Genomic DNA, 24,950 nt, shown 5'->3' on the forward strand with positions numbered 1-24,950 from the left:
TCCAGTCTCTAACACTTATTAACTCTGTGACCTTGGGCAAGTCATCAAACCTCAGAGCCTTACTTTCCTTATCTCTTTATAAAAAACAAACAAACCAACCAGAGAGAGCAAATTATCCCACTTAGAGGAACAACTCACCTCACAGGGTTGTGGTGAGATCAAATGAGCAAATGAGGTAGTGTGTGTAATGCCCAGGTAAATGGCAAACACTGCTATTGTATTTATCACATAATCCCACAGACCTTGGCATAGGGCTGGCTTTTCTGAAGATCTGCCCAGATTATCGTCGAAAAACACAGGACGGGAAGCATGGAAGCAAACAGATACTTATTAAGTTGTACTGTGGGTTGCACTCTGTCCTAGGCCAGGGGATGACGGGGTAGGGAAGGGAAGGAGATACAAAGTCGAGGGAAGAAATATTCTTTCCTTCCCAGAGTTTACAGAAAGGGGTGGGTACAGCACCACCCCAGGGTGTGCCAATGGTCTGGCGGGCAAGCCAGTGGGAGCTGAAGGGCTGCAAACGTAACGTCTCCCCCAAGCCTGCAGGTTGAGTGAGGAGACAGAGTCGTGTCTTTCCCATCTCACTCTACCCCGCCTCCCCAAAACAAGCTGGGAGATGTTGTGCAGCAACCACAAAGTGCAAAGAACACTGGTCAAGGGTCACAAGATCCAGCCAGCTGGATGACCTGGGACAAGTCACTTCACCTTTGAGGCTCAGTTTCCCCACTTATTTTTTTCCCATAAAAGTATTTTATTATTTTCCAGTTACATGTAGAGATAGATTTCAATATTTGTTTTTATAAGATTTCTAGTTTCAAATTTTTCTCCCTCCCTCCCCAAGACAGCAAGCCATCTGATATAGGTTACATATGTACAATCACATTGAACATATTTTTGCATTAGTCATGCCGTGAAAGAAGAATCAGAGCAAAAAGGAAAAACCTCAAAAAAGAAAAACAAACCAAAAAAATAGAAATAACATGGTTCAATCTGCATCTTATTTTCTGGATTTGGAGAGCATTTGCCCTCATGAGTCCAGTTTCCCCACTTATACAAAGGGATCCCAGCCACCTTCCAGGGTTGTTGTGAAGATAACACTCTGGCCTACAGACATGTGAGTTATTCTGAGGTCGGGAGGACTATCTTCTTCCATAATGTGGCTTCACTTTCAGAGAGGAAAATGTCTGGTCCTCAACATCAGGGTGGAGATGGCCTTTTTTGTCAAGTTCCCACCATTCCCGGGCCCCTTCCGTCCCCACTCACAGGGTACCCTCTGCCACTGTCAGACATGCTGTCCTGCTAGCCTCTGAGGGCCTTCATATGTATGTGTTTGTGAGTAAATAGACCCCCTTTAAGGCTTATTCCAGGCACCACTTCAAACGGTCTGTTGATTCACTTGCTGCTGGGGTGGGGGGAATGTTTAAGCCCGAGAACTCTTGCCTTCCTGAATCTGTCTGGGTGGTGACCTCATTCCACCCAAACTGCTCTCTCTCCAAAGTGACCAATGATGTCTTTATTGCCAGATCACGCGGCCTTTCCTTGGCCTCTCGACAGTCTTTGACAGTGCTGATTACCATCCTCTCCTTAACACTCTCTTCTTCCTAGGTTTCTATTGGTGAGCCCACTGTCTCTTGGTCTTCCGCCTGCCTGTCCCTTCCCAGTCTTTGCAGGTTCTTCATCCAGGTAGGTCCTGGCTGGGTGTCCCAAAGGGCTTTACTCTGGGTCCTCTTCTCTCCTCCCTCCATACTGTTTCACTGGGTGATCTCATCAGTTCCCATGGAGTCAGTGACCATCTCTAAGCTGATGGTTCTCAAATCCACTTCTCCTGGCCTCTGCCAAAGCCTTGCCCCTTGCAGACGTCCCTGTCACTGTCAGGGGTACTAACCATCCTCCCTAGTCTTCCAGACAAGGGGTCATCCCTGACTCCTCACCCCCCAGCTCCAATCTGTTGCCAAGCTCTATCAATGTTGCCTTAGTGACCCTTCAGGCCCAAGCTCTTCCAACAGCCTGCTGGTTGATCTGCCTGCCCTAAGTCTCTCCCTTGTCCAGTCCATCTTCTCCCCAAAGTAAAGGTTCACCCACGTCGCCCCTTCTACTCAATAAACTCCAGGGGCTCCCAATCGTCTGCAGGTGCAATGGATAAACTCCTCTGTTTGGCATTGAGAGTCCTTCCTAACCCAGCCCCTTCTACCTCACCTTCTACCCTCTCCTCATGCCCAGTGACCGGCCTCCCTGCTGGTCAGCTCTCTGGCTCCAGGCATTTTCATGGCTCTCCCCTCGGCCTGACACCCCCTGCCTTTCCTCACCTCCCAGCTAAAATCTCTCTTTCTACAAGAAGCCTTTCCAATTCCTCTGAATTCTAGTGCCTTCCCTCTACAGATTACTGCTTGTTTGTACACAGGTTGTTTCCTCCACAGATTGTGAGTTCCTCGGAGACAGGGACCTTTCTCTGTATCCCCAGAACACAACATGGTACCTGACATATATTAGGCACTTAATGTTCACTGACTGACTAGCCCCAGACTTAGACAAGTACCCAGTACACAGCAGGTGCTTAGTAAAAGTTTACTGACTGGGCAGCTAGGTGGTGCAGTGGATAAAGCACCAGCCCTGGATTCAGGAGGACCTGAGTTCAAATCTGTCCTCAGACACTTGACATTTACTAGCTGTGTGACCTTGGGCAAATCACTTAACCCCAACTGCCTCACCCAAAAAAAAAAGAAAAAAAGCTTACTGACTGACTAGCCCCAGACTTAGCACAACGCCTGGTGCATAGAGCTTATTAAGCCTAACAAATGCTTGCTAAATGACTGACCTCCTTTTTTAGGCCAAAAGCTCTGCAAGTATCCCACGAGACATTCTTTTTGTACCCCATCCTGCCAAAGCCTCTGCCTCGTTAGTTCCTGGTCTCTTAGCCCCAAGTCTCCAGGCAGAGGTGCAAAGCCAGCCCCCACTCTCCCTGGGAAGGGTGCAGGGCTGCTCTGGAGCCTTCTGGGCCACCAGGAGGTAATAAGCCTCCCCCCCCCAGCCCCCCGCCCCGGGCGGTGTGCCAGCCTTGGACACACCACAGGCTGTGCAGCGATGAGTTCATTCCATTCCTTTTTGGGTCCACCTCCTATGGAGAAGCCTGTTTCAGCCACACTGGCCGAGAGTTACTAATTAATGAAGGACAACAATATCTATATCTCCTTCATCTTCTCCCTGCTTATTCCCTTTACTACAAACAGTCTGGTGTCCCCCCCACCCCCACTTCTCTGGTGTCTGGAGTAGCCTCCCATTCCCCATCTGCCAGAAGCCACCTCGCTCCCTCCAATCCCTCATTCAGAATTCACCTCCTCCCTTTTTGCACCTTTGCTCATGTAGTGGAAAGGCTGCTGAACATGGTCAGTACATATGGGTCTGAATCCAGGCTCTGGGGGACTGTAGGCAAAGTCACTGCACTGGGTCTCAGTTTCCTTATCCATGAAATGGGGGTAATAATCCTTAAGAGAAAGAGCAGTGAAAGCAAAGGACTTGGGCTGATCCCAGCTGTGCTACCTGCTTCCTCAGTGACCTTGGGCAAGTCACTTTCCCTATCGGAGATCCTCCCAACTCTAAGCCAAGTGCTTCTAGGTCCAGTCCCCCTTGGCTCCCCAGAGCGGTGCCCTTCTCCTTTCACTTCCTCCACGAAGACCCTCCCTCAACCCCAGCAGCTCACACTGCTGCCCCCAACCTCTGAATGCTGCTAGGGTTTAGAGCACACAGACGGTTCAGGCTGCTCCCACTGTTAGTCACGATTCAAGTCTTGTCCCTTCAACTCGCCTTAAATTGTTCGAGGGCACACGGTCCCTCTCTTCCTCATGCTTTTACACAGCTTGGCCCCCAGAGTGCTGCGGGCACAGAGCCTGTGCCGTGGGCAAGGTGGTCGCTTATTCCAATCCTGGCAGATTAAATTGAGGGGGACCAACTCCTCCCCATCCCCCCCACCTCCACAGGCCTTTGTTGATAAAGTGCTTTGCTCATTATCGGGGTCGGCTGTGGAAGTGTCACCCCCCATTTACAGATGGAAAAGCTCCCCTGGGGCTGCAGCCCCCAAGTGTCAGGGTGCCTGGGCTCAAACCCGGGCCTCTGGCTCCAATGTTGGCACTTACTGCCTCATTCACCAACACCTCCTCCCAGCTCCCCAGAGCAGCTCCAAGGGGGGGGGCAGTGAGAACTCCAGAGAGAGGACAGTGCTACCCCCACAGGGATGGCCTTGAAGCTGCTCTACTACCCAAAAACCCTCAGGGGGAAAAAGAGCTTTGCCCCTTGGGGAGGGGAAGAGGCAGCAGCAGCAGCAGGGAGGCACCTGGCTGGGCCCCAGGAGCCGAAAGCAGCTGGGCCCCTTTCACAACCACCCCCTCATCTAAATGTCAGCGAGTGAAGCCCAGGGTGTGTGTGTGTGTGGGGGAGATCGGGAGGCATTGGCGTCTGGGTGGCAGAAGCCCAAGGCTCTGAGCAGGCTATTTTTAACCCTGCTGTGATAAGGCATCTGTGTTGGGAGAGGTTCCCCAGAGGGAGAGGACCTGACCTGGAGCACTACCTGGCCGAAGACAGAGGCCCATGCGTGGGCCTGGCTGCCCTCCTTCCATGGATTCAGAAAATGTCAGAGTGAGAAGGGCCCAGAGAGGCCAGCTGGCGCATCTCCTTCACTTTAAAGAGGTTAGGGGAGTGCCAAGGGCTTCTGAGGCTCAGTCCCATAGTTAACGATAGCTACTCCTCAAGCCAAAGGTGGCCACGCTGGGGAGGTCTCCGTCCTGAAGGCCAGGGGCCCCGATGAACAGCACGCCTCAGCCCTTTGCTCTGGGACCACCATGAAAGGGGGAACGACCGGTCCTCCAGCACCCCTCCTGCGCCAGCTTGGAGACAGCCCGCTTTGGACCCACCCCCAGCCATCTCTCCATCAGCATTTTCTCAAGTGCCTTGGTGAGCCAGAGTACTGAGCTAGGCCCCAGAGATACAGAAACAAGATGAACAAACCCTGCCTTCCAGGGACATTATACTGGAGGAAACAACATGGACACAAGGAAAATAGTATGAAGTAAATAGAAAGCCATTTTGGGGGAGGGAAAGGCACTCCTAATTGGGAGGGTTAAGAATGAGCTACTGAAAGAGGGGGCGCTTGACTTGGGGACCCTAAGAGGCAGGGGGCAGGAGGGAATGGGGGGCAGTGTGTGCAAAGGTGTGGAGATGGGAGATGAAATGTCCTGGAGTAACAGGGAAGCATTCGTGCCACTTCTCACCCTGAGAATAATGAGAGTGGGATCCCCTCTTGTACTTAAGGTCTTTGGAGTAGCTTCCAGATGCACAGAATGTTAGGAACGGAAGGGATCAATTATCTGGCTGACTTGTTTTACAAAGGAAGAAACCAGGGCCCAGAGAGGGGGAGTGACTGCCAGCCCCTCCTTAAATGTCACAGATGAGATGATGCCACGTGAGAAGAGGCACAAAAGACTCACGGCCCCTCTGGATTTCCAACTCTGGAGCCATCCAGTCCAACGTGAATTGGGAAGAGGCTCCATTAGACAGAACACACTAGACTGCTGGCCAGTGAGCCTTCCAAGGCAGGCCCCTCCAGTTATGGGGAGCCCTCACTCTTATGATCTTTTTCTGACCTCAAGCCTCAATTTGCCTCTTTGCAATTTCTACCTACGACTTCTAATTCAATGAGTCTAACACCCTTTTCCCTTGGAAGCAATACAACAAGCAAGTATCACCCAGAGGAACTGGTGTATGTGAGGGTTTAGGGTTTTGGGGGGCAGAGGGAATGAAGTCCTTTCCTACTCCAGCCAGAGACATTTACCCAGATGTTCACGTGACTCACCAAACACTTCTCCCCGGCCCCATTCTTTGAACTTTACCTAAACCACAGAAGCTTCTCCACCAAATGGGGCAATGAGGTATGCTCTCGTGCTTCTTTGCCTAATCTGCTCACCCCCTGCACTCTATTTTGCCCTCCAGTGGTCCCCAAAGGCAGCTCAGGTGGCTGGGAAGTGCAGGGGGAGGGAAGGGGATGCCAGGGACTCGAGATGATATCTCCCATCTATGACCATAGCACCAATGAGACGAGGGAGAAAAGGTTCCGTATTTCCAACAGGATTCTGAACCCCAAGGGGGGCTGTTCTGGGGAAAATCTAGGAACATTGAGCACCACAGAAATTAACCTCCTGACGTCTCTTTCAAAGCCACCTTTCACCTGGGTGACAATTAGTCTGCTGAGTTAAGCTGGGAGAAGGAAGAGAGGAAAAATTCAGAGAGCAGATCCTAGAATACTTATACTCCCTGGCACACGAAGCCATGATGTAACCTTTGTGAATTGAAGTCGGCACACAGACAGACGAGAATGACGTATTCACAGCCAATCCCCATTTTCATCCCCCCACTCACTTACCTTTATGTAAAAGCTTGGAACACGGGGCATGCTTCCTCCTGTGCCCACCCCCTTCCCCTGCACCCTCTGGGTTCTGCCAGACTCCCACAGATCTAAGCGAGAGATATGATGGCATAAGAAAGGAAGTGTGGGGGAAGAGAGAGGAGAGAGAAAGAGGGGGAGAGAAGAGTGGGAGAGAGAGAAGAGAGGGAGAGGGCAAGGGGGTGGGAGGGGAGAGGGGGAGAGGTTAAAGGTGTCAGACTAGGCTGGTATTCTTTGGGAAGCTTGGTGGGAAAAAGAAAGGCAGCCTAGTGTAACAGAAACAGGCCCGAGGAAACCAGGAAATGTGAGTTCGAGTCCTGGCTTGGCTATTTCTTGTATGACCTTGGACAAGTTCCTAAGGCCTGCTCCGGCTCTGTGCAGCCATTCAGCACTGCTGGTCCTTTCCGGTTCCAACATCCTAGGATACTCTCCCATAGCTCCCTTCTGCCCATCACTGGGCATTGATTTTATACATCTGGGGAACGTGTGGTGGCCTGCTAGTAGAATATAAGCTCCCTGAGGACAGGGGTGCCTAGCAGAGTGCCTGGCATACAGCAGGTGCTTACTAAATGCCTGCTGACAGATGACAGGCTTTCCCCCCTCCCCTTTTTATCCTCCATTTAATCAACATCCCACCAACACACCAGAGCACTGTTTCTGGCTCAGCCGGGATCTCTCCACAGCATTCGGATGAACAGGCCCTGGGCACGCCCTGTGCCTCTATCTGCAATGTTCGGATACTCTGGGTTTGAGGACATCCTCTAATTCTACGTCACAGGTGGGATCTGGCTGGCTCCTGCATGAGGGTCCTGAGGGGCTTGGGCTCAGAAAAGGGAGGCAGAGGCAGAAGCAGAGGCAGAGTCTTGGTGAGCTGGCCTGACCCACAGCTCTCTGTGTTCAGATAAATGCTACTGACCATTTCCTGAACTCTGCAGGGCCAGAAACAGCTGGGGGGGGGGATGAGGAAGAGAAGGAGGAGGAAGAGGACATGGGGGGACAGCAGCAGCAGCAGCGGCACTGGTGGTGAGTCTCTGCATCTTAAGGGGGCCAATGTCGCCCCCTTGTGCCTTGCTGGCATCGAGCAGGGCAGGTGTCGGTGCCCAGAGCTCAGCCATGGTTGCTGTCTATGAATCCTCCCCGCTCAGGGATTAAGGCAGGTGAGGAGGTGGCCCTCACCAGTCCAACCTGAGCCAGGCAGCCCATGGAGGCATTAGCCTGCCCCTCTCTGCACTGGAGTGATTGCTGGTCTCGAGGCTGGGGGGGACTCTCTTCACTCCCCACCCTGCCCCGGGGCCATGATTTCCCTGGTGATGAGCTAAAGAGGCAGTCAGTGGGCCCCAACCCTGGCACAATCACCCATCTACATCTGCACCTCCCAGAGAGAGTTGCAGGTTTAAGAGAAAATCAGCTTTGCCAAGCACCAAGTCAAGAAGTCCCCAAAGTGTAGCTGGGCCCGCAGTCAGGGAGACCTAAACTTAAATGCAGACACTTACTAGCTGTGTGACCCTGAGCGAGTCACCTAATCTCTGTGCCTCAGTTCCCTCATCTGTACACTGGGGATCCACAATAATAGTTGTAAAGCACTTAGCTATTGTTGCTATCCTTCAAACACTTCCTCTCTATCCTTCCTCAGGGCCTTGGGGAGCCTCAGGAGAGGGGGCTGTCTGTGCAACATCTGTTTTTATCAGGAGTCTCCTGACCAATGGGAAAGTGACTTCAGAATCCCCAGAATGGTGCACGAAGGGAGGGACCTGCCTGTCCCATGGAGATTCTTGGAGACCGCCCATCTGGCTTGACCTCAGATGTCTCTGTCTCTGTCTCTCTCTTTTTCTTTTGGTGGGTCAATGAGGATTAAGTGACTTGCCCAAGGTCACACAGCTAGTAAGTGTCAAGTGTCTGAGGCCAGATTTGAACTCAGGTCCTCCTGACCCCAGGGCTGGTGCTCTATCCACTGCACCACCTAGCTGCCCCAGACTTCAGATGTCTCTTGCAGAGTCTGGAAGAATCTGCCTACATCCCTACGGGGGTGTTCACCAGCTCCCCCTGCCCCATCACACTGCTACTAACTCAGGACCCTCAGGTCCAGGGAGTCTTCCCCTAAGGCTGGCACTAGGCCTTCCTAAGACCAAGAGTAGGAGCCAGGCCTCTAAGGTGGATGAAGCTCTTTCCTGCCCTCCATCTCAGCTCCCAGAGCCTGCCATGCAGAGTCAACGTGCCACGTTAATCCCCCTGCCCCCTTCACTTCAGGGAGACACTGTAAATGAGCACCATCGTGGTTCAGTGATGATGACAACCAGCACCACATTTGTGGGGTGCTTTAAGGCTGACAAAGGTGCTCTCCCCTTAGCCTTGTGAGCATCTGATCATAAACAAATGATGGGTCAGAAGTGAAGACACTTGCCAAGGGCCACAGGGTTCAACTCCAGCCCAAGAGGCCCGGGTTCTGGTTCTGGTGCTGCTGCTCATCTGCTGTGTGACCCTTCTAACTCAGGGTTGTTTCCTCACTAGGCTGGACATCTTCCTGGCCTCCAGGGCTGGGCTCTCAGCTCAGGCGGTAGCTCCGCATCCCTCCTCTCCCTGCATAGCTCTAGGACCACAGGCCGCCCACCCGGCACCTGGGAGCAGCCTGGCCAGACGCCTCATCTCTCGTCCTGATGAGAATCCAGGTGCCTATCTACAGGGTCATAGGCTCTCGAGGTGGAAAGGATATTACAGTTCATCTGGTCCAACTCTCCCCAGGGAAGTGTGGCCCAGAGAGGGAAATAGCCTGCCCAATTTCACAAAGCTGGTAAGGAGGGAGCCAAGCCTGAAGCCCAGGGGCTCTGACTCCTGATTCTGGACTCTTCCACCTCTGCAGCCTCACTGCCAGGCACCCTGGGGTGCCCAATAAAAAAGGCAAGGAAGAGGCAAAGGGAACAAGCCTTTATACATAGCACCTATGATATGCCAGGAAGTGTGCCAACTGTTCCACAAACATTATCTCACTTGAAATAATAATAAATAAAAGGTTTCTCTCCTGCAGCTTCTGAAACTACCTTTGCTGAGAGCAGGTTACTCAGCGGGCTGGACTACAGGCCCCTCCCTCACTGCCACCCACTAGCAAAACTGCCTCTAGCTGCTGGGAAGAAGCCCCACTTGAGCTCACACAGTGTTGGCATTCCAAGAGACCTGGGATCCACTGGGTACAAAGCAGGGAAGTCCCATAGGCCAAGGAGATGAAGTGACCTACCCAAAGTCACACGGCTAGAAAGGAGAGAACCAGAACTCTCAGCCGGGTCTTGAGCCACCAAGTCCAGCCAGTCCGTGTAGTGGACCCAGTCCCTACTTCCATGATCCACTCTCCTGGCCAGCTGTCCTCAGCCCTAAATAGCTGAGAACAGCATTCAAGAAGAGGCCCGAGAGCCTCAGATTTGGAGACGTCGCCCAGGGCCAGAGAGGGGACCACAGCTGGCTGGGCTCCCAGGGCATCAATGAGCATCTCCTGTGTCTGGAGGACCCAGGGCTTTGTGGAAGGTGTTGGCAATTGGTGGTGCCCCTGGGGCACAAAACCAGCTAATCCACAGGCAGAGGATGAGAGAACCATCTCTTCTGCTGGGTGCATAGGCTGAGGCCACCGGCAGGCAGAGGAAGGGTCCGGAACGTCTCTGCTTCAGTAAACACTGGGGGCAATGAGGTCAGGCCCGGAGAAGCCGCCTCTAGTGGGATGAAGCCAGCGACCCAAGCACCTCCCCAACTAAGTAATTAGTTACCAGGGGCCAGTGGGGCATGGGGCAGAGATTGCAGGCCCGTCCCCCTCTGTCCTGCCAGGCTGGGCATGGAGGCAGGCTGAGAGGGGGAAGGGGTCACAACAACACAAGACCCTCACGAGTGTGGCTGACGCCCAGAAGGCATCAAGACAACAGCACTGGATCTGGAGTCAGAGGACCTGTGTCTGTGACCTTGGGCAAGCCCCTGCTTTGCATCCGGTTGGACTAGAGGACTTTGACCGTGCCAGTCACAGTGTGAAGAAGTCTGGCTTCAGTGCAAAGAGGGCTGAACTCGGAATGGGGAGAGACCGGGGGTCCAAAGCTGTCTCTGACACTCCCTGACAACCAACGGCGACGTGACTTCGGGTTTCTTCGGCTGTGAAATAAGGCTAACACCAATGTGGTGCTTACCTCACAGCACCATGAGGCTCAAGTGAGAATGTAGGGCAAGTCCTTTAAAAACCTGCAGGTGCTCCACGTCAGCCGTTTGTATGATTTCACCTCAAATGCTCTGGGCCTGGGACAATTCTGTCAACTCCCACTCCCACCCCGCTTCCTTCAAGCCAAGTCGCTGTGGCGGGAGACAGCCACAGAGGGAGTTGAGGGGATGCTAGGTGGTCCAAGAGCTGGGGGCACTGAGGGGCCAAGGCCTGTTTTCCCTGTGCCTGTCACCTAGAATAAAAAGAAGCCAGAAACAGTAAGGATGACTGCTAAGACTGACACAGACCAGTTTCCGTGACACTGACCTGACTGGCTATTCCCCAAATGGAATCAGCAAGAGAATATGCCAGGAAGCTAAAGTGATGGTGAGGGAAGAGGGAGGATGACTGGCCAGGCTGTCCCAGAATGACAGTGTTCTCTGCCATGGCCTTTCCCATGGTGCATTTCACCCTCCCCTGGCTCATCCTTGCCCCAAAGGGCTCCCGACATCCTCCATTCCTGGCGTCTGCCCTTCCCCACTTCACCTGCAGCTCTTTACAAAGGAGAGCCTCCTGCCAGCCTGGTGCAGGGACCCCTCTGGCACACGGGAGAGCAAGCAGGAGGGATCTCCAGAAGGTACGTGGCCCCTCTCCCAGGGGCTGGGGCGTCCTGGAGGTCAGGGGATGGCGGCACGGGGCTCCTAGCCCTTCCTCCTCCCTTTCGCTAGAAACTGCCACACCACTGAAACGTGTGCCCAGCACAGCAGTCCAGCACACTCAGGTTAACAATGACACATCGCCTGTCTCCACTGAGCCCCCGAGACCTACCAAGGGGGTAGTTCCAGCTTCTGGGTGTGCTAGGGCGGGTTGGTGGGCAGTCCCAGTTAGACCTGCTCAGCCAATCCCAGATGTGAGGTGCCTTTTCTGAACACACAGCAGGAGATTACTGGGGGTAAAGTCTGTCCGAGTAAGAGCCAAAGCGGAGTACAAGGAAGCCTTAGAGCTGACGCAGGGCTTTGGCCAATCAATGCCTGGGCAGAGGCCAGAGAGGTGGGGAATGCCCCCTTCTCCCACCATAAGGCAATCAGCTATGCCCAGGTATCCCTGAAAGCAGGGCTGCTTGGCAGCAGCTCCAACCTAGAATAAAGCGCCCATCCGAGGCACTGACCCTTGTCACTTACTGAGTCCCTCCGACTGCCCGGCCTGCCCTGACCCTCGCACCCAAGGCCCTGTCACAGGTGTGAAACCAAGGTGCAGGAAGCAAAATGGAGCAAACAGCACGTGTGGTTCTGAGACAGAACCAACTGGACGATGGGAAGAGAGCCGAGGCAAGGGGACGTCTTCCAACAGGGCTGGGTGAGGGGAAAACAGGAAGCCCCAGGTTGGGCGGCAAAGGGGCCTCATTCCCGGACGGGAAAAAGGCCAGTGGGGATGACATCCTCCCCCCCAGCCCCTCCAAAAAACCAAACCAAACCCCGTCATAAGCAGCGATGATTCTGGGAGAAAGAAATGTGAAGGTCTCATACGGAGCGAGCTCCGCAGGCACGAGTGAGGGAGTGCCAAGAGCTGGGCAGCTGGAGGTCTGGGGGCACGGTGCCCAGAGGGTGCTCCGGAATGGACAGACGGGGTGGCAAGGAGAGGAAAGAGAAGGCGGACGGTCCGGAGCGCCACAGGATGGGGGCCAGCAGGGATGGCGTCAGGGGGTGCATGAGGGTGAGGGAGAGTGGTGGCAGTGACCGGAAGATGCCAGGGGAACCAGGACCGGAAGGTACCATGGGGATGGGCCCACGGCCAGAAGATCCCAGGGAGATAGGGACATGAGATGCCAGGAACGGGAGGGCGCCTGGGGAGGTGGGCAGGAGGGGACAATGGCCAGAAAGGAGGCGCAGGGGGTGACCTCGGCCTGTGGTTGCTACGACGACGGGCAGAGGCTGACCGGTCCAGGGGTTGCCATGGGGACGGGCGGGGGAGAAGACTGCCCGGGTTGCCATGGGGACGGCGGGCGGCCGGGGCAGGGGCAGGGGCAGGGTCCGAGCGCGCTCACCTGTGGCCGAAGAGCCGCAGCCCCGGGAAGCGCCTCTTGCTGAGCCGCCGCGGCGCCTTGTCGGGCTCGGGGCCGCGGGCCCCCTCCGAGCCGCTGGACGAGGCCGAGGCCGAGGCCGAGTCCGAGCCGCTGCTCCGGGCCTCGGCTCCGCCGCCGCCGCCGCCGCCGTCGGGGGGCTCCATGCAGCCCTAGCCCCGGGCCGCGCGGGGCCGACGGGAGACGCCCATGGCTCCGTGCGTCCGGTCCGTCGGCCCGGGTCAGCGCTCCGCCGCCGGCGGGACGGCCGCCGGGGCCATCGCGGCTCCTCCGCCCGCCCGGAGGCGCACGACTCCAGGAAGTGCCGCCGGGGGCGGAGGGAGCGAATGAGCGAGGCTGCGCACAGGCCCCCGCCGAGCTACCCGCGCCGCCGCCTGCGCCCAGCGCCCCGCCCCGAGCCCCGCCCCGAGCCCCGCCCCGAGCCCCGCCCCCGCGCGACCGCCCCGCCCCGGCGCTCAGGCCTGCGGCGCCCCCTGGCGGCCCTGCGGCGCCCCGCAGCCCCCGGACACCTGGGAGAGGCCACGTGGGGGCGTCCTGGGCGGGGGGAGGCTGCGATGGTCCCGCGCCACCCCCATTACATGCATTCACTAATACACGGCTGCTCCTCCCCCTTCATACACCGACCCGCTCAGGATCGCAACAAAGCCCCCCCTTAGCACTCCCCACAAATAAATACGGGTCTGCGCCCTGTCCTCACCTCCGCCAGGTAGTATCCTTAGCTCCCTTCAAGCCTGGAGTCTGGAGCCCCTCCTACCCGAAGCCTTGGCTGACCCCTGGCGGTGAGGGCTGGCTGTCGCCCTCCTCAAACCACCACCTCCATTCGGCACTGTCCACATCTCCTGAGTCGTGGCTCTTCACCCCGACCCCGCAGAGTGTGAGCTCCTCCAGGGCAGGGGCCGGCTCGTTTTTGTCTCTGTGTCCCATGCACGTAGTATAGGCCTGTGGTAGTGGCTCGGCCCATAGAGTCTGATTCTGAGCTAGAAGAGGCTTTAGAAATCGAGTCCAGGGGCAGCTAGGGGGCGCAGTGGATAGAGCGCTGGCCCTGGATTCAGGAGGACCTGAGTTCAAATCCAGCCTCAGACACTTGACACTTAACTAGCTGTGTGACCTTGGGCAAGTCACTTAACCCCAACTGCCTTACCAAAAAAAAGAAAGAAAAGAAAAGAAAAAGAAATCGAGTTCAGCCCCCTTTGTTACAGATGAGGAAACTGAGGCACACAGGCGTTAACTCTCTTCCCTGAATCTGGTGTAGGTCTCAAACCCAGATCTTCCAAATCTAAGGGGTTGGGCTCTGGATCAATTTGCTGGTTGGCTGCCTCAACAAGCATTTAAATGCCTACTATATGCCAAGCCCAATGTGAGAACCCAGGCCAAAGTGAATAAGTCATCCAGGTTCAAATATAAAATCCTCTTGTTGGCATTTGAAGCCCTTCCCTACCCTTCCAATCTTCTCCTACTTTACTCCCCTCTAAGCACTCTATTATCAAACTCTAATGGCCTTCTCTCTATTCCTCATCTGTCTGGGGTGCTCTCCTCTTCGTCTCCAGCCTGGAGCTTACTTTACCACTTGGCCCACCTTCTTTGGGAGGTCTTTCCTAATGTCCACTCCAGGGCCTTCCCTCAGAGATCACCTTCATTCTCCTCTGTATCTACCTTGTCTCCCCCATTAGATTATAAGTTCTATGAGGGCAGGAACCCTGCTTTTGCCTTTGTATCCCTGGCACTTATCACATGGAGTTGGTGCATCAAGCTTAATGGGAATTGACGGATCTCTCCAGTTCCTGACAGTCTTCTACCTCTGTTCCCTTTTCTGAGCACATGTCATTGATAAGAATGGGAATGATCTTTCCATGAATGTTCTAGAGCGCCCAAGAGATCGAGAATTCCTGAGTTCCACCGTCTTGAAGAAGGAAGACGATTGCCCTGTCGCTAAAGGCCTAAAGCTTGAGGGGAGGAGGGTGAGAGGAGGGAAGATTGCCACCTTGCCACCTTGCTATTGCCCTGAGTTGTAAAGATGGTGCAGGTTGGAGGTAAATGGGAAGTATTTGTTCAAGTAATCCCAACTTGCTTCCTCAAGGAAATCTAATGGGTAATATAAGAGCCTTATGCTTCCATGTTTGTTCACAGGCTCCTGGGAGTCCCTCTAAATTATGTACAATTTCTTCGGTGGGTGAAATAAAAGCTGTCCCATACGTGATACCCACGTTGTACACTGAGTGTCTGAGAAGGAATTGGAGACCCAGTTACCTACTTTTTTGGGGGGAGGGGGTAAGGCAATTGGGGTTAAGTGACTTGCCCAGGGTCACACACCTAGTAAGTGTCAAGTGTCTGAGGCTGCATTTGAACTCAGGTCCTCCCGATTCCAGGGCCAGTGCTCTATCCACTGCACCACCTAGCTGCCCCACCAGTTACCTACTTTTACGGAAACCTAGACATGAGCTATACCTAAGCTTTATTTTAGGTATCTCTGGTGGGGCCATGAGGCTGTGAGAGAAAGTGACCCATCTAGGTCACTAATGACCTAGCTCAAGTGAGCCCAGAGTCCTCGGGGTTTGGAAGGTAGTGGGGCATAGGGGAGACACAACCAGGTGACACTGTGGCTACGCATACACACCCATCTGCAGTCACAATGTGGGCCTTCCTTTCCCTTTACACATTACACTCATAAACCTATGTCCTTTAAACAAACTCATGTGCATACCCACCCTCTTTTACCTTCTGGAATCACAAAGACCTGCTGGGAAGTGTGGTCTGGTTCAATCATTTTACAAAACAATGAGGAAATCCTTTTGTGTGTAATTCACTGATAGTAGAGCTGAATTTGCCCCAACCATTTTGGCAAACACTCTGGGATTGTGCAAGAAGTCACAAAATGCTTCATGCCCTTGAAGCCTGTGAGGAGGGCTCGTACCCCAAAAGAAGAATTCAAAGAAATATGGAAAGATGTGCAGGAAGCGATGCAAAGAAAGCAGAGACAAGCTACATGTACAATGACTTATCCTCAACCTTAGTTTCCTCCTGCAAAATGCAGATCAGGGTAGTACCTACCTCTCTAGGTCATTGTGAGGATTAAACGAGATAAAATCTGCGAAACACTATATATAACTATGAGCTCTTATACTCTGGTAGATTCACCATGTCACCAATGTGGGAACTTCCTCCACTTTATCATCATGCAATTCCCTTCCAAACTGTCCCATGAATCCACCCCAGAGCTCTTTCACACAAGGAAGGGCCTTCCTCACATTAGGTTGGCTGCTATTATAGGGGGGTAGTGTATCACTCTCACCAGGTATCCCCCCCTTTCTCTTACCACACTACTGGTATCCTCCTGGATGAAGAATGACTATTGTTGAGACTAAGTCACACAATTGGATGGACGATTCATAAAAACTGGTCCTTCAAGACCTAGAGCTTAGATCAGAGTTTCTTTTTTTTTTTTTTGGCCGGGCAATGGGGGTTAAGTGACTTGCCCAGGGTCACACAGCTAGTAAGTGTCAAGTGTCTGAGGCTGGATTTGAACTCAGGTACTCCTGAATCCAGGGCCGGTGCTTTATCCACTGTGCCACCTAGCTGCCCCCTAGATCAGAGTTTCTTAAACTTTTCCCACTCGCAACCCCTTTTTGCCTGAGAAATTTTTATGCAACTGTGAGTATATAGGTATAAAAAATAGGGATACATAACCTTTTACTGTTGCCAAGTTTTTCACGACTTCCCCCCATTCAGTTATGCGACTTCCATATGGGGTCTCGACCCACAGTTTAAGAAGCTGGGGCTTAGATAAAAAAAATAGCTTGTGGGCAATGAACTAGGTCCACAATTGGGGTTAAGTGACTTGCCCAGGGTCACACAGCTAGTAAGCGTTAAGTGTCTGAATCCGGATTTGAACTCAGGTCCTCCTGACTCCAGGGCTGGTGCTCTATCCACTGCGCCACCTAGCTGCCCCCTGAGTATAATTCTTGAAGACCATACCAGTGAGTCATGAGCCTAAGAGGTTCTAAGATGCTGGGAAGGCCCTCAATCTGATTCTAGTAATAAAGGATGTCTTTTGTTTGAGAACCAGCTTAGTTGGGTACAGAGAAGCTCAGTACCCAGTGGTCTGGCCACTTAGTGATGAACTCGTCTAACATGGCAACCTATGAAACAAAGAAGACAAAACTGACCCCTTCTGCTTTGGTGATGACAGTAGCAAAGTGTAAAAGAAAAAGTGGGGGAGGGAGCGGGACAGCGGTATTGGAAAGCATAGGGGTTTTTGACTATGACTGGTGACCAGGAACTCCTGACATCTCATTTTCATCACTGTGAGAAATGGGTAGTTGTCTCCTCTCAATGTGGATATAACAGTCAGTCATACTCCCCCTGACTTGTTTGTAGGACAAAGGTCTCAGATCCCCTCCTCATCCCTCAGGTTAGCAAGGTCACATGGTTCAAGGAGCCCTGGTCTCAATAAGGTCCGCTCCAGAGTTGTGTCCATATAAGGAAGTATAAGGTCCATTCCTGAGTTATGGCCATACAAGGAAGAGGGGTGGGAATACTGTGTTCTGATTAGCTAGTTTTTGCGCGTAGATTGTAACCCTTGAGTAATTGGACCATGGATGAAAAAGGGGAGGGTCCATTCGAGTTAGGGACTAGAGTATAAAATAGTCCTGACCTTCTAAAAAGAACTGAGTAGGCTCCAAGTTAAATCAATGCATACCCTAGTACTTGATAATGTTATGAGAGAAATGTCCCCTCTTCGAGTTCATGTGATGGGCCACTACTACCACGTATATCTTGACCACGATGCAGAAATTATGAAGGTAAAAACCTAGGTTTTATCATTATGCTCAAACCTGGGTTCAGGCCTCAGAGAAAAGCTGAACAATCACGAAGATTCTGACGAAGCTTCTCCTAGGCAAAACTTCACCAGAGTGAGGAGAAAGAATTCATTTACATATTGAAGTCTTGTACATTCCTCTTAGGCTATAAGTGTTGAAGAGAAGATAGATCCAGAGTCTAATACTTCCTTCAGTGTCATAAGAGTTGAACAGACTTAGGGAAGCAGAGTCATATAATATTATTATTATTATTATTATTTTTTGCTGGGCAATGAGGGTTAAGTGACCTGCCCAGGGTCACACAGCTAGTAAGTGCCAAGTGCCAGATTTGAACTCGGATCCTTCTGAATCCAGGGCCAGTGCTTTATCCACTGCGCCACCTAGCTGCCCCCGTATAATCTCATACAACCCCTAAGCAAACAAACCTCATCAAACAAACTCTACAGGTAAACTAAGTCAGGTAACAGATTAAATTACATTTAGAGGATTCACAAATAGACTGATTGAGAAACAGGATTTGCCAAGGAGTCAGGGACAGCTGAGATTCTTCTGGCTTCTTATCTAAGGAATACCTAAGGCTCTTAAGTACAAACTTTACATTCTGTGGGACAACTTTTGTGCAGGAAAGGTTAATATTTAAAGAGACTTTTAGTTAATGCAAAATTGTGGGCCTGAGTCAACAGAGAGAAATAAAAAATTCCCATGATAGGGATTTCAATACAAGGTGGGCAAAGGCAAGGGTCTGCCAGGCCCAACTCTAACAATTGCCTTTACACCAGAAATCAGCAATTGCTGCAAATCTGTGCTTAATTTATTGTTTTGTTGATTGTTTAAACTTAAGAAATAATTCATAATGAAGATTAAACTCATGTGAGCATAGGTTTGGTTTTTTTCTGGAGAGCCTGGTTGTTAAACATTTTCTGGCACACTTAACTGCTCTATAAACATTGCTTGAGTGCAATTGGAGTGCAGTAGAAGGCATGGGTGATGAAGTCATCTCCAGACTGGAGATCTGGTAACTGGAGGTTAATAATAATAATAATGATAACTGACATTTATATAGTGCTCTACGGTTTGTAAAATGCTTTAACTCATTTGTCTCATCTCAGCCTCATGATACCCTTGGGCTTAGGGGAGGGTAGAGAAAAATATGTTAGGAAATATTTCAGGTATAAGAAATAAGACAAGGAGCAGCTAGGTGGCACAGCGGATAGAGCACTGGCCCTGGATTCAGGAGGGCCTGAGTTCGAATCTGGACTCAGACACTTTACACTTACTAGCTGTGCGACCCTAGGCATATCACTTAACTCCAATTGCCTCACCAAAAACCAAAAACCAAACCAAACCAAACAAAAGAAATAAGACAAGCCAAAGGCTTATACATAAAACAAAAGCATCTCACCTGCCTACATACTGTCTACACACAGACAGACCATCAACTTATTAGAGCAAAGACCAAAATCAATTAGGAGAAGGAATAAAAATGAGAGGAGATGTCATGTGACTTAGAAAACTCCAACCTGACCTATTTAAATTAGCTATTAACAAAAAGTGGGAAATGGATAAAAGAACAGAACCTGACAGCGACTCTTGTGATTTCCTTAACAAGTTTAACTGTTATAAATCTATTGCTATAATTAGGAGACCCCCCAAAAAAGCTTAGCATTTGTCTTCTTGCTAAATATTGAGATGTGACAGTCAAAGGCAATGTAAGTTCAAAACATAAACTAATTCCTAAAATTCTATGGAGGTAAATGGTGGAGGATTATGAGTAGTATCAATTCATTAAACAGAAGCAATGGAGAAAAAACAAGTTTAAAGAAAGCTTGGCAAGATACCAAATTGTCCCGAGGGAATTAAAGATGAAACCGGAAGGAGAACAAGGAACAGTTAAAAATAGAAACAATCTAAGCAAACCATTTTTTCCCTCAATGACAGAGGGGACACAATATGTTTATCCAGTTAGTCCGGTCTCCAGTTCGATGCATTAGGAACCAGGGCTTGGAAATGGTACAAAAGAAAACAAAGGTGAGAAAAGCACCTAGACCAGACTATGGATACAAAGCAGGGACCACGGTCCATGCTGGAGGCAACAAAACTTTGAGGACGCTGAAGGCATAGTCCTTTAAATAGCTGAAAGAGGAGACGAGACCAAGCACTTGGTTTGGAAAAGTGAAGCATGCCTTTAAATGTTCTTCTCCAACATGACCTTAGCTTCAAATGCTAGTTATTGGAATATATAACAAGAGAGACAACTTTGAAAGATGCTCCAACTATTACGATCAAGAAAAAACATGCAAACATGCTTATTAAAGGTCTTTGCTGCTGGCATGGACTGTAACCAACACAGAGTCCAAATGGAAGATGGATTCCCTATAGATGTGAAGTTCTCCAGATGGACTTAAGGCCTGAGACATTGGACAAGTCACTCAGAGGGGTTCAGCATAACAACCCAGATGGAGGAAACAAGTGAAGAAGACCTACTGTCTACTCATTGATGTGCAGCTACATGGACAGCCCGTAGGGCTGGCCCGTCTATGTCTATGTCTATATTCATTTCCATATCCATATCTACCCATCTTGCACAGACACTGAGTTAGGCCCAGAATCAAAGGGGAGCAGGAAAAAAGGTTAGGTTACATTTGGGAAACTCTGTGGTGCTTTCAAGGACCCCTAGTTTTTCCCTGAAGCAAAGCACCATCTTCACACTGATAGTTTTGTAAATCAAATTTTATTTTATTTTTAAATCCTCATTCCCTAGTTCCCCACCCCTTCGTAGGAGAAAGCAAAAAAAAAAAAAATCCTGCTAGAAAGAAATATAGTCAAGCAAAACAAATTCCCAAAACCAAAAATCAGTCTCAATCTGTACTCTGAGCTTTTCAGCTCTCACACCGACAACGACAGCTTGTACCATCCAAATGGCAACGGCGGGTGAGGTATATGGAAGGTGTGAGTGGGTATTACTGACACTGTAAAGGTCATCAGAATAATGGATGTCTGGCCATGAAGAGGGACCGGTCACAAGGACAAACTGAAAGATAAGTGACAGACAGCCTGTGAATGCCACTGGCATGCTCCAAATATCTTTTTTTTTTTTTTTTTTGCAGGGCAATTGGGGTTAAGTGACATGCCCAGGGTCACACAGCTAGTAAGTGTTAAGTGTCTGAGGCCGGATTTGAACTCAGGTCCTCCTGAATCCAGGGCCAGTGCTCTATCCACTGTGCCACCTAGCTGCCCCCATGCTCCAAATATCAAGAGATTGAGAACCGAGGTTCTTAACCTTTCTGTGTGTGTCAAGAACTCCTTTGTCAATCTAATGAAACCTATGGATCCCTTCTCGGAAAAAAAAAATTAATTCAAAATGGGAGGAAATGCTCAACTTCAGTTAGAGGTTAGTGAAAATAAAGACTGATGCAGGGTTTTTTTTTCCCCTTCCAAGTTCATGGGCCCCCTGAAATCCATCCATGGACCAGGCCCCAGTTCAGAGAATCCCTGAAGCAGGGGAATGCTGGGAAATATCTAGAGGAGGCCATAGACAAGAATCACATCCAATGAGAAGGCACTTGGAGGTCACCACCTGGGGGGGGAGGGGTTGGGGGTTGGGTGGTATCCACAGTAATGAAGCCACAGAGACCTCAAAGGGCTGAAATCATTTTTCTGCCAATTCTATGCAGCTTTGAATCATGAAACTGTCATGACCTCAAGGGGTCAAAGCTGCAGCTCATTCCAAAGGACAGTGGGGAGTTTCACGGTGGGCAAGGATAGGTTTCATCAAATCACAAAGAAGAAACTGCTCCAGAGCAATCGCTGCAACTACACACTGCTGTGTAAATGAAGGTAACTTTAAACAGCAACACAATTCAGATAAAAACTATGGCCCGGCTAACTTATCTCACACACAGTCCCTTCCTTTAACAATCTGGAAACTGCTGAAGTGTAAGGTCACGTGAATCACTGGTCTCACTCATTTTTTAATTAAATTTTTTTTTTGCTTAGCTTTTTCTAAAATTGCACATTGTGGGAAATTCTATTATGAGCATGGTGGCATTTGGCAGGATGTGACAAAATGACATTTATCAATTTTTAAAAAGGAGAGACAAAAAAGAACCTATTTCTATGCTTGGTTACTGCCATTGTTAATAGTCACCGCACATATGCACTGAATTCACACAAGCAAAGCAGGGCTTCTTTCCCTTATACAGACATATTCACACATCCCCACCTCCCTCCCTCTCCATCATCCTCATTTTATATATTCAGAGCTTGAAGGGGCCTTAGAGAACACCTAGTCTAATCTCATTTTACAGAGGAGAAAATCGAGAGAAGTTAAGTGACTTGCCCAGAGTCACACAGCCAGGAAGTGTCAAGTTTGCCCTCCCTCCCAGAGTTCTAGACTAGTACCTGATCGCTATCTGGGGGTCATGCTTTAGAGAGCTTCATATGGGGGGTGCTGGGGGAGCGCTTTGCAGAATCCTGTGCTTATGGGGAAAGCCTCCAGTGGACATTATGACACAGCCACTCCTGCAGGCTCTGAAGGGTGGGCAGACTCCTGGAGCCAGAGGCTCCTCTCCCCTTTCCCCTTCCCCTTCCCCCAACCAGTGGCCTTCCCGGACTGGTTTGCTGGTTCCCCAGCAAAGCCACATCCTGTGTTACTTTTAACTTTCCTGTCCACCTCCCTGTGGTTCTTACCAGCTTATTTCCCAGTTTCCCGATTCCCATACCATGGGGAGTACCCCCCTTTTCTGGTGATTCCCAGGGCCTAGCACCCCAGTACCATCCTTGCTTTCCAATCTGAGCTCCCTTGAGACCTTAGGAAGCCCTGACTGGAAGGGGCTGGATGGATCATAAAGAGGGAGGGAGGTGCCCCCCACCCAAGCAGATGGGCAGCCGGCTGGGCTGGGAGGAGGGGAGTCCGGCAAGGGCCCAGGGCTGTTTGCAGGCCATGGGCTCATTTGAGGAAGTTACACAATAGCCCCTCTCGGCTGTTTTTTCCTGAGTCTACAGAGGGGACTAAAGACAGTGGGGTCTCGGCACTCTGCTGGAAGTAAGCCCTGGCTCCGCGGCAGAGGCCCCGGGTTCGATTCTAGGCTCTGCTACTTACTAGTTGAGTGACCTCGGGCAAGTGGCTTCATTTCCCTGGGCCTCAGAGCGCTTCTCGCTCACGGAGGAGTGTTCTCTGCAGAGATCTGCCAGTCTCGTGAACCCTCCCCCAGGCCGCCCTTGAGGATCTCAGTGCCGCTCTGAAGGCCACCCCACATCATCCTCATTCCCTGCCATGAGACCTTTTCTGGCGTCCCCCCGCGGCCCCTCAAAGCCCAGGATACTGAGACCTCTGAGGAACGTCTTCCCTCCCAGAACAGTCCCCTCCCAGGTTACTTCACCCACCCCACCATCCGGGCGAGGTGCCCACTGGTACGTGAGGGCAGCCCTCGCCCTCTTCCTGTGGGTACCTACTGGGTGTCGGGGCCCTGGGCGGGCATCTGCGGGACGTCCCAGGAGCGGTAGCGCCACATCTGCTTGGCTGCTCCCCCCTCCTCATGGTGCGGGCTCAGCAGCCACCCTGGGGTCGCATCCCGTCCTCTCCCAGCGCCTCCTCCGCCCCCGCTGCTGCCGCCGCCGCCGCCGTCGCCGCCGCCTCTGCAGCCCCGACCACTGCCACCCCCGGCTCGCTCATCCTGCCCCCGCAGCAGCAGCGGTAGTGGCGACACTCTTCCTCTTTCGGCACTTCCTGAGCAGGGGGCCGGCACCGTAAGAGGCCAGCCGCCCCCTTCAAGGGCTGACCACAGGCGCCCCTCCACCTCCTTCTCACTTAGTGCCTTCCCGTCCCCTCCCGTCGGACCGGCTGCTGAGAAGCTGCACAGACCCTGCCGGGCAGGTGAGGACAAGCCCTCTGCACAACTCGTGAGACGATGCCCGGGGCCAAAGCAGCTGGAGGAGCTACTACCTGCCCAGCCCAGCCCAGCCCTGCCCAGCCAGCCCATGACATTCTTGGGCAAACGGCTGGGGTCTCCTGAAGCTCCCTCTTCTCCCAACCCCGGTCACCTCTCAGCCTCTCAATCTCACCAGGAGCTCCCTGGGTAGAGGTGCCACTCAATCAGTCTCCCCACACTCCCCAGGAGGTTTCCAGATCGATGAGCCTGGGGGGGGTGTCCATAAGCCATCGAATTTGGGGCACACCACTCTTTCTCCTTCCTTCCTGGGTGATATGATTCAGAACTTGAAGGGGATCTTAGAGTTCATCTCCTTTTACAGATGAGAAAAGTGACACCGGGATTGGGCGATGTGACTCGCCCCAAATCACACAAATCTGTTCTGAGTGCTGCTGTTGTAGGCCACCTCAACCAACCCTCTTCATTTTCCAGAGGGTGGAATAAGGCCCAGAAAGAGGAAATGACTTACCCCTGATTGAATCTGAGATGGGATTTGAACCTGTGTCCTCTGCCTCCCTCTAAACACACTGCCTCCCAGGACATTAGACAGCATCTAATCACACTCCTTTCTTCAATAGAGGACGCTGAGGTCCAGAAAGTCGAAAACTTGCCCGAGATCACACAGGTAGGTAATGAGCAGAGGCAGGCTTCCACCTCAGCTCCTCTCCTGCTTTGCCCACTGCCTTTGCCCCTTGTGTCCTGGCCACAGCCCAGAGGTAACATTTTCCTCTCTTAAAACATCTCCCCGGATGCTTCATCATGGCAGGGCTAGCCGGGGCGGGTCTTGCTGAGCTGGAAAGGCTTTAAGGCCAAGTATGGCTGGTGTGTCTCTCCTTGAATGCTCAGTCTGGAGGAATTGAGGGGCTGCTCCCCACTTTCAGGCTGCTGCAGCTCCTGCAGCAAGGAGCTGTTGTGAAGGTGGGGTCAGAGCTCTAGAACTGAAGGGGATCTCAGACACCAGCTTGTCCAGCCCCCTCATTTTACAGATGAAGAAACTGAGGCCCCAAGAAAGGAAGTGACTTGCCCAAACTTGCACATGTGGGAAGCATCCCAGCCAGGATCTGAACCCAGATTAACATTAACATTAACATCCTCATCAGGGGAAGTACCAGTAACTCTGAAATCATAGCATGATGTGTTCAAAGGATTCATCCCCCCAAATTAATTCATTTTTGTCTGTTCTACCACACACTCCCTCATTTTACCACTGGCCCACCCAGAAAGCATTCTTTTAAAAGAGGAATAGGGGGCAGCTAGGTGGCCCAGTGGATAGAGCACCGGCCCTGGAGTCAGGAGGACCTGAGTTCAAATCTGGCCTCAGACACTTGACACTTACTAGATGTGTGACCTTGGGCAAGTCACTTAACCCCAACTGCCTCACCAAAAAAAAGAGGAAGAGAATACAATCAGCAAGATCAATCAACATAAGAGAAAATATCTGATGCCATATACAGTGTTCTATATTTCTGGACCCCCACCTCTGTGAAAGAATGATTTTCTTATCTCCTCTTCTGGGGCCAGGCTTGTT

General features: G+C 51.6%; 1 protein-coding gene across 3 annotated transcripts in view; it reads right to left on the reverse strand.

Annotated features, from left to right (window-relative positions):
- DGKZ (diacylglycerol kinase zeta) overlaps positions 1-24,950 on the reverse strand; it is a 66,732-nt gene that overhangs the window by 22,563 nt on the left and 19,219 nt on the right. Inside the window, exon 1 of one of the 3 annotated variants that reach the window (XM_043970862.1) lies at positions 22,947-23,087. The exons of 1 other annotated variant lie outside the window; for it this stretch is intronic. In XM_043970862.1, the coding sequence (XP_043826797.1) occupies positions 22,947-23,005 (59 nt within the window). In that variant the 5' untranslated portion in view covers positions 23,006-23,087. Of the gene's footprint in view, positions 1-12,639; positions 12,951-22,946; positions 23,088-24,950 lie in introns of those variants that run through there. One more of the 3 variants, XM_043970861.1, reaches the window with a different exon arrangement.

Source organism: Dromiciops gliroides, chromosome 6 (genome assembly GCF_019393635.1).
Source record: "Dromiciops gliroides isolate mDroGli1 chromosome 6, mDroGli1.pri, whole genome shotgun sequence".
Classification (NCBI taxonomy): Eukaryota; Metazoa; Chordata; class Mammalia; order Microbiotheria; family Microbiotheriidae; genus Dromiciops; species Dromiciops gliroides.